Raw genomic sequence first — 8,486 nt, forward strand, 5'->3', positions numbered from 1 at the left:
AAGTTATCCACCAAAGAAAATTAATTAAATCAATCAAATTGTTAGAATACATCAAATTAATATATAATTTTATTTTAAATTAAATTATTTAAAAAGTGTATTTTCATTAAAAATAAAATAATAAATAATTAAAACTGATTTGATGGTAATTTTTATGACATATATATATATATATATATATATCAATTATGTGAAAGAAATAGAAACTTAATATGGAAAAAAAATCTTAAATACAAAAAACTCTAAAAATTAACAAAAAAGACAAATAAAAATTAAACTATGATATCACTTGAAAGCTTCTTAGACAATATTAATAAAATATTTAAGCGATAATTAGACAAATTTGATTTTTTTTCCAGCCAAAAGTTTATTATTAATTAGCATCAGTTATTTCAAGATGTTTAAGAAATGATGAACTATGAATAGTACTTTGTAAAGCTGACTTAGATAACACATCTGCATATTCATTTCCAGTCATTTTTATGCCTAAATTCAATTTCTTCAGAGCAGTTATTCCACAAAGAAATCGTATGGGATATTGTTTTGATATTCAGATTTGTTTCTTGATTGTTAAGAACATTGATAACTGTAAAAATGTCTCATTCGAATATGATATGTTTATAACCGAGTCCCCAACATAAGACAAGTTTGTTTAAAAAGTAAATAATTTCATTTTTCTTATATTATATAATAAATATATATCACAAATATAGTTATTCATCTATCACAAATATCTATGCAAATATGTAAATCAAATACAACAATCAAACAACATAATGATTTCCACAAAGAAAATTTAAAAAATATATTTACGTTATGTAGTCTTATTTTATATTATTTAAATAATATAATACAATATTATACATTATTTTTTTTAGAATTGAGAAATACATATAATATCTTTTAAAAAATCTAGTATATATAACTCGGTAAGAAAAGTTAAAGAAGAATCTTTTGTTGATAAATTTCCTTACTTGTTATTTTACTGGCAGAATATAACTTCTTCTTTTTTTTTGCTTTTGGCACTAATCATGTCACATGTTTTGAGAGAGAGAAAGACATTCATGGATTGTCAATGTCACACATTGAAGTCTAAAAGCGGGGTTTAACGAGTAAAATAAAAAAGTTATGGGGTTAAAGTTGAAACCTACATTATTTACCGATTGCGACCAAAAAAAGTCAACACTTTCTCTTCCAAATCCTTTGTTCTCTTCACGAGACAGAACCTGAGTTACTGTAATAGCCGCAATCTCCAGGTATGTCTGTCTAATCTCCCGATTCCTAAAGTCTCAAACTTTAGCTTGTTACAATACTTTCTATGTCTAATTAAGTTGGAAGAAGTCAGAAAGCTTATCAATTTCAATTTGATTGAGTGAAAAAAAATCAAATCTTTATCCTGAAAGTGGTTGTGAGTCGTTGAAGAAAAAAGTTTCGAGCTTTATCATCAATCAATCCATGAGCGTTAGATGGCCAAGAGTGTTAACCCCAACGCTTCTTTCCCAAATCCTAAAGAAGCAAAAGAGCCCCGTCACAGCGCTCCGTCTCTTCGACCAAGCGAAAGAGAGGTTCCCTAGCTACAACGGCCACAACGGCTCCGTCTACGCCGCCATGATCCTCATCCTCGGCAAATCCAATCATCACATTCCTGAAATGAAGTATGTCATAGAGAAGATGAAGGAAGACTCTTGCGAGTGTAAAGATACAGTCTTTGCATCGGCTATTAAAACATTCTCAAACGCTGGGAGGCTAGACGACGCCGTTTCTCTCTTCAAGAGCCTCCACGAGTTCAACTGCGTGAACTGGACTCTTTCCTTTGACACTCTTATGCACGAGATGGTTAAAGAAGAGAAGCTCGAAGCCGCTTGTGGCTTATTCAGAGAGTATTGTTACGGGTGGGAGGTGAGTTCGAGAATCAATGCATTGAATCTGCTTATGAAGGTTCTCTGCGAGGCCAACCGCTCTGATCTTGCTTCTCACGTCTTCCAAGAGATGAACTACCAGGGATGTTACCCGGACAGGGAGAGCTACAGGGTTCTGATGAGAGGGTTTTGTCAAGAAGGGAAGCTTCACGACGCCACGCATCTGCTGTACTCCATGTTCTGGAGGATCTCTCAGAAAGGCTCGGGCGAGGACGTTGTGGTTTACAGGATGTTGTTGGACGCGTTGTGTGACGCTGGGGAGGTCGAGGAGGCTGTTGAGATTCTCGGTAAGATTCTGAGGAAAGGACTAAAAGCTCCGAAGAGATGTTACCATCGTATAGAAGCTGGACACTGGGAAGGTACCAGTGAAAGTAGAGAACGAGTGAAACGTTTGTTAACAGAGGCTTTGATCAGAGGAGCTATTCCCAGTTTGGAGAGCTATACCGCCATGGCTACCGATCTTTTCGAGGAAGGGAAGGTTGTTGAAGGTGGAGAAGTGCTTCTCGCGATGCGGAGGAGAGGCTTTGAGCCGACGCCTTTCATCTATAGCGCCAAGGTTAAGGCACTGTGTAAAGCTGGGAAGGTTGAAGAAGCGGTTTCTGTTATCAACAAGGAGATGATGGAAGGTCGTTGCCTACCAACGGTTGCGGTGTACAACGTTCTTATAAGAGGCTTGTGCGACGAGGGAAAATCAATGGAAGCTGTTGGATATCTCAAAGAGATGACTAAGCATGTTTCTTGCGTAGCGAATGAAGAAACGTATCAAACTCTGGTGGATGGTTTGTGTGGGGATGGCAAGTTTGTGGAAGCGAGTCAGGTCATGGAAGAGATGTTGATTAAAAATTTCTTCCCTGGTGTTGAAACTTACAGTGTGTTGATCAAAGGTCTTTGTGGTATGGAGCGGCGGTATGAAGCTGTGATGTGGTTGGAAGAAATGGTTAGTCAGGATATGGTGCCTGAATCTTCTGTGTGGAAAGCTTTGGCTGAGTCTGTTTGCTTTGGGGCTGTTGATGTTGTTGAGACAATTGAGCATCTAATTAGTAGCAAATGTTAAATCATACTCCTCCGTATTAAACGATGTCGTTGTAGAATAAAATTTTCGTTGCAAAATAAATTTCGTTTTAAGATTTTAATGCAATGTATGTCATCAATTTATCACTTTTAAGGGTTTACCCTTGTATACATTAAAAAAATATATCAAATCTAATAGTTAAATAAGATAAAACGAACATTTATTTTTGTTTTTAGTTTGCTAGAAAAACTTAGAACAACATCTAATTTGAGACGGAAAGAGTATAACTATGTTGCTTGATTTATGAACTTAAGCAAGTTTGATGAGAATCAACGTGTTGAAGTTGGTATATGTGTAAGATGATGAGTTTTGCATACTACAATTTATAAGAATTTATTTTTACATTGAAAAAATGATGAATTTTGCAGATTACGAAGAAAAAATATTTAGATGATGGAGTCGTCTAGGATGACTGCGTTTCGAAGTATGACAATGATTCCTTCTCTTATAACATATCCTTCAGCTTCTCTGTTACTTTCTTCAACATTGTCTCTATTGATAATCTGTGAATCAAAAAGATATTTAAAACTATGGAAACTGATTATTAGTTTTACGTAACCTGATTGTTTATTTACCATAACGTTTTGACCAATCCTTGCATTTTTATCTACAATGGCTTTTCTTATTCGACTCTTTTCACCAATCCCTATTCGAATCTCTTTCTTCTTTTCATTCCCTTTTCTTCTCACGTCTTCTTCCATCTGTAGACACATTAATGTAAGTTGATCTCAGCTAATCAGCGTAGCTTGCGATCCAAGAAACCATGTTTACCTCATAGATGTTAGAACCAACGATGATTGAATCTTCTATAATCACTTCATTTGCGATTCTTGTCCTCATTCCCACCACCGATCCTCTGATGACACATCTCTGTTCAATCAACCCCAAATTCACAAAACAGAAAGAAAACATGAGCTTTTGATCAACAATGGGGCTTCTAGGGTTTGAAGAAGAGTGTTGAAATTACATCGAGAATGCAACCGTCTCCGATGATACTGTCGGTTATTACAGCTTCTCCCATGGAGCTTGGAGGCAAACACCGAGGCATTGTGTAAAGAGGACATTGTTTGTCGTAGAATCTGCAACTACAAAAGAAGAAACCTTGATTTGAGTCACAAGTTTTCCCATCTTAGAGTCATTAATAGGTCTCACAAAGGTTCAAACCTCTTAATACTCTCCATGTTAGCTCTATAGTAAGCTCCAACGCTCTTCACATCTTCCCAATATCCATCAAACATATGAGCTTTCACCTGAATAAAAAAAGATAGAGGTTATAGGCTAATATAGGCTATAGTTTGGTTAGTTCGGTTCGGGTTTTTGGTATGGTTTGGTTATAATGTATTTAAAAAAATTAACCAATCGCCAAACCGAACTTTAAAAAAACCTACCGGATCGAACCGAACTCCCAGCGAACTAACTGAAAATTTTGGTTCCGTTCAGCGGGTTCGGTTCGGTTCAAAATCCCAGCCCTAAAGGCCTAAATATAGCTTATGATTGGTTCTTGTCTCTCTCAGATAACCTTTACCTTCATTCCATGAGAGATAGCACCGGGAATGATCTCACTGGCCATGTCTTTCGCTTTTACCAAACATTCTCTCAAAAGCTTCACCATCTGTTCTCGACCGATCACGTAAATCCCTGTGCTTGGAACATAGCAAGAAGATGTTCCATCACTTCTTGTTCTGCTCTCAACCTGCACTATTAACATTAGTCTCCAGCTCATTCTAAATGATACAGAACGTTACAAAGATATCTAACTCACGGAGATTAAATCTTGTTGAGTTTTCTTGGGATTGATAGTGAACTTAGTGACGAGATTAGTGGAATCAACTTCCATTAAACCAAAACCAGAGTCATGGTCTGTAGCAGAGCTTAGCCCAACAATTGTTATATCAGCTTTGCTTCTTCTATGATCTTCTATGAGCGTATTGTAGTCCATTCTATAGAGATGATGTCCTGGAAGAACCAAGAACTCTGTCACTGGGAACTCCTCGAATACCCACAAGCACCTTCTAATCGCATCAGCAGATCCCTTTTTGTAAAACACAGAGAAAACAAAGGTTACTTAAGCAACACGCAACAGATCTAAAAACGGAGGAAATTGATTTTTGACCTAACCTGAAACCATCCTTGATCTTCAAGGCTCTGATAGGCTGCAATGACTTCAACGAACCGGTCTTTCCCGAGTCCAAATCCACTGTAAGCTTTAGTGAGATGTGAATTGAGAGAAGTTGAATTAAACTGAGTGATTGCGTAGATCTTGGTGATGTCACTGTTGATGCAGTTGCTGATGACTGAATCGATAAGCCTGTAGTTTGCTGCAATGGGAATAGCACCTTTGGATCTCGTTTTGGTCAGTGGATAAAGCTCAGAGTCTGGTCCTCCTCCGAACACAATGGCAGCAACACTTTGGTTCAAAGGAAGCTGTTGAGTGTTTGAAACAGAGAGGTTAGGGCATGAGTTTGGAACGAAGATCTGCTTCAAGTTATAGTTATTTCTCTCTTGGTTATGATTGCTACTCGATCTTATCATATGAAGATTGGTTAATTTGGTGGAATATGAAGAGTAAGAAGAAGAATAGATCTGCATTTTCGATTACAAGCAGATATGCTTCAAGAAATAAAGAAAATGGGTTTGAGGTTTGAGAATATAAGGTGTTTGGTTTTTGTATTGGAGATTGAAACGTGTGATGGTGGTTTGTGGTGAGAACCGCCCGACATTTTCTGTTGCAGACATGATTTTTAGCTTTGCCCTTTGCTTGTGAAGCTATGTCTTCTGAAAACCTCTTTAACTTGTCCTGTCTCTTTACATTAGATTCCTACCTTCTTCTGCTTCTTTTTCTTTTTCGGTATTATAAAGATACCTCTAGCTAGTGCTAAATATATACAAATATATCCGATCTAAGCTAATTACTTTATAAAAATGACAGGAGAAAAGGATATCTAGGAAATGCTTGAAAAAAGAAACTTCAGAGGTTTTGAGGAATTATGCATGCATCACATGAATCACGCATGTGGAAAGATCTATTTTATAATCATTTATGGGAAACGAATAATATTGCCGAATATTTCTAAATAGGAATGGTCAGAACTGAATATAATAATAGCCAGAATAGTGTTTTTTTTGTTGGGTTCTCACTAATCCTACTTTTTGTTTTCAAACTATTCTCTCTAATCATACTTAAGGAATTGTACAAACTTAAACCGCACAGTTTCCTATCAATTTTTTTCTTTCTGTGTGTTAATTGTATACTACAAAAATCAATTGTGGTAAAAAAATAATAATATGTTCAGTTAAAAATCCAATAACAAAAAAAAAGTAGCGAGAGCAAACAGTTTTCATCAAAGATTTTTAGAAATTTAGAATCCTAAAATGATAAGGGCATAATGGAAAAATTATCAAGGATGGCGTGGATCCGAAGGTAAGCATGCTATGCCCTTGGCTAATCATTTGTATCTTTTTGTTTTTGTTTTTGTCAATCTTACAAATTAGGCTTTAGTTTTGAGAAGCTTGAAGCTTATTTAGCCTCCTTTAAAGTTTTCGTAGCAAATCAAACGTACGTATAAAATTATGTTTACGAATCAGATTAACGTACGTATAAAATTAACACCAGTTTTTATTACGAATCAGATTAACATACGTATAAAAAATGTTAGGGTTTTAGCCTCAATTACAAAAAAAATGTTAGGGTTTACGGTTTCAACTTTTAAGGTTTGAGGTTGTATGGTTTCATGGCCAAGAGTCAGTAGATCTCCAAGTAAATAAGGAATCAGATTAGCATCAGTTTTAGTTTCTTAGATCAAATTATTAAACATTAGCAGTCAGTAAACCAAGTACTACTACTTTTCATGTTAAAGAACAAGTCTACTCGTAGCAAGACTGTTCTTTTACAGTTTAGTACATCTTCATTTGACTTCATTGAATATTATGAACAAGCTAGGTACGAGATTCTACTGAATCGATGTCTGGGTATCAAAAAATTACTAAAATAAGATAAATTAATCCGTGTATTTCAACTCAACTTTGTTGTGAGACAAAAAAAAAACTTTGGGTGTGATCGGTAGCCATTGAAGAACATTAGGAATGATTAGGAAAAAAATGAATAGGAATAAAATTTTGGGAATGATGAGGAATGAGAGTTCCTTATCAAAATTAACAAGGAACAAATTTACATTATAATTCTCTACAAAAAAAGGAATGAGAAGGAATGAAGAGGAAAAAATATTCCACATGAATGGTAACATTTTTGAGGAACGTTAAGGAATATAGTGTTCTGTTCGTTCCTTTTCGTTCTTTTGGTTACCCAAAAGCAGTTATGTCATCAAGATAATTCAATGAACCTAAGCACCCAAAAAGAATCTTAATGAAGAATTGAATATTTAATTTAGTGAATGAAGATAATTATTAACTCTTAACTAATTAGTAAACAAAAAGATGATTACTAATTAAGTAAATCCCAAAACAAAACACAGGAAAAATAATGAATTCAGAAAAATCTCAAACTTACCTACTTAGCCATCATTAGGTTTTCCCAAGTGTCACGGTTTAGGTTTGCCTGAATCAGTGGATGGCGGAAGAAGGATGAGAGCAAAATAGAGTTTGCCATTAGAGTGAAAAGACCAGAGGCGAATGTTATCTTTTTCTTGAAGGTTTATATCTTTGACCACTTGATTCCACCCTGTAAGCAAATTATAAATAGGACGACCGCTCATGTCCCATATCCTCAGATTCACCTCCCATCTACACAGCTTGCAATCAATAATAGTTGCGTCTAAGCCTTTCCCGCTAAGCCCCTTTTCTTTGATCGTTTTCTCTACTTCAGTCACGAAATCTTCATCAACGATTTGACTAGGTGGCATTGAGAGACGTCCGTTATTTGGATTGAGATCAGTAGCAGTCAGACTCTTCTCTATGATCATCTTTGGTCCGACTCCGATATTGTCTCTTATAAACTTATCCAGCCAATACGGCATCTTCGATTTCGTTCCCACGTCCAAACAACGACTAACCTTGCAGTCTTCAGTTTTAGGAATAATCGTTAACTCCATAGCATTAGCAATATTTTTCCATAGTTGAATCTTCTTACATTCTTCCGCGGTTGGCTTTGAACAATTCTGTAATGACCCACTACTCCCACCATCTCCACTTCTTTCTCCAACCCCACCACTTCCACCTTCTTCTCCACCATCTCCACCTTCTTCCTCACCATCCCCATCTTCTTTAAAACTTGAGAAAGAGAGAGAGAGAGAGAGAAAGAGAGAGAGAAGAAAGAGAAGAAGAGAGAAAGCTCACCTGAACTCGTCGCCGGAGAAACCGTGCGCCATAACCACGTTCAGCTTGCCACCACCGATAAACACCCTAGGTAATCGCCGGAAACCGCATTCCTTAAGCTCAGTTTCGTTTCCGTTTAGTAAATCGCCCATAACTTCCTAACTATTGATCATCTCGTGCATTCAAGACCACCATCGTGTTCCTCTCGTCGAGACGAAGCCGTA

At 36.2% G+C, this 8,486-nt stretch overlaps 3 protein-coding genes across 4 annotated transcripts; 1 reads left to right on the forward strand and 2 right to left on the reverse strand.

Moving 5' to 3' along the window:
• Positions 1 to 1,165: 1,165 nt before the first annotated feature.
• On the forward strand, positions 1,166 to 3,061 carry LOC106343222 (pentatricopeptide repeat-containing protein At1g05600). Its single transcript, XM_013782378.1, has one exon. It carries the CDS (start codon positions 1,456 to 1,458, stop codon positions 2,971 to 2,973), a length of 1,518 nt encoding a protein of 505 aa, XP_013637832.1. The 5' UTR covers positions 1,166 to 1,455; the 3' UTR covers positions 2,974 to 3,061.
• A 223-nt stretch (positions 3,062 to 3,284) lies between these two features.
• Positions 3,285 to 5,748, reverse strand: LOC106293760 (inactive glucose-1-phosphate adenylyltransferase small subunit 2, chloroplastic). Of its 2 annotated transcripts, none has more exons than XM_013729408.1 (8): positions 5,110 to 5,748; positions 4,754 to 5,023; positions 4,517 to 4,684; positions 4,156 to 4,241; positions 3,959 to 4,070; positions 3,763 to 3,861; positions 3,567 to 3,692; positions 3,285 to 3,494 (listed from the first exon to the last, which is right to left on the reverse strand). In XM_013729408.1, the coding sequence occupies exons 1-8, from the start codon at positions 5,578 to 5,580 to the stop codon at positions 3,378 to 3,380; spliced, it is 1,449 nt and encodes a 482-aa protein (XP_013584862.1). In that variant the 5' UTR covers positions 5,581 to 5,748; the 3' UTR covers positions 3,285 to 3,377. The 2 variants fall into 2 exon arrangements, with proteins under 2 accessions (XP_013584862.1, XP_013584861.1); XM_013729407.1 differs by having other exon boundaries at positions 3,959 to 4,076.
• A 1,781-nt stretch (positions 5,749 to 7,529) lies between these two features.
• LOC106344247 (B3 domain-containing protein At2g24670-like) lies at positions 7,530 to 8,039 on the reverse strand. The gene has a single exon (XM_013783656.1). The coding sequence runs from the start codon at positions 8,037 to 8,039 to the stop codon at positions 7,530 to 7,532; it is 510 nt and encodes a 169-aa protein (XP_013639110.1).
• Positions 8,040 to 8,486: the final 447 nt, after the last annotated feature.

Source organism: Brassica oleracea, chromosome C5 (assembly GCF_000695525.1).
Source record: "Brassica oleracea var. oleracea cultivar TO1000 chromosome C5, BOL, whole genome shotgun sequence".
Classification (NCBI taxonomy): Eukaryota; Viridiplantae; Streptophyta; class Magnoliopsida; order Brassicales; family Brassicaceae; genus Brassica; species Brassica oleracea.

What these genes read in the sequence shown, in the direction of transcription:
- LOC106343222 (XM_013782378.1), top strand. Translation starts at nt 1,456, where the DNA reads ATGAGCGTTAGATGGCCAAGAGTGTTAACCCCAACGCTTCTTTCCCAA.
- LOC106293760 (XM_013729407.1), bottom strand. Translation starts at nt 5,580, where the DNA reads ATGCAGATCTATTCTTCTTCTTACTCTTCATATTCCACCAAATTAACC. An exon ending in CTCAACAAGATTTAATCTCC is followed by an intron (nt 4,685 to 4,753) that starts GTGAGTTAGATA and finishes TTAATAGTGCAG; the next exon opens with GTTGAGAGCAGAACAAGAAG. An exon ending in GGATTGGTCAAAACGTTATG is followed by an intron (nt 3,495 to 3,566) that starts GTAAATAAACAA and finishes TTTGATTCACAG; the next exon opens with ATTATCAATAGAGACAATGT.
- LOC106344247 (XM_013783656.1), bottom strand. Translation starts at nt 8,039, where the DNA reads ATGGAGTTAACGATTATTCCTAAAACTGAAGACTGCAAGGTTAGTCGT.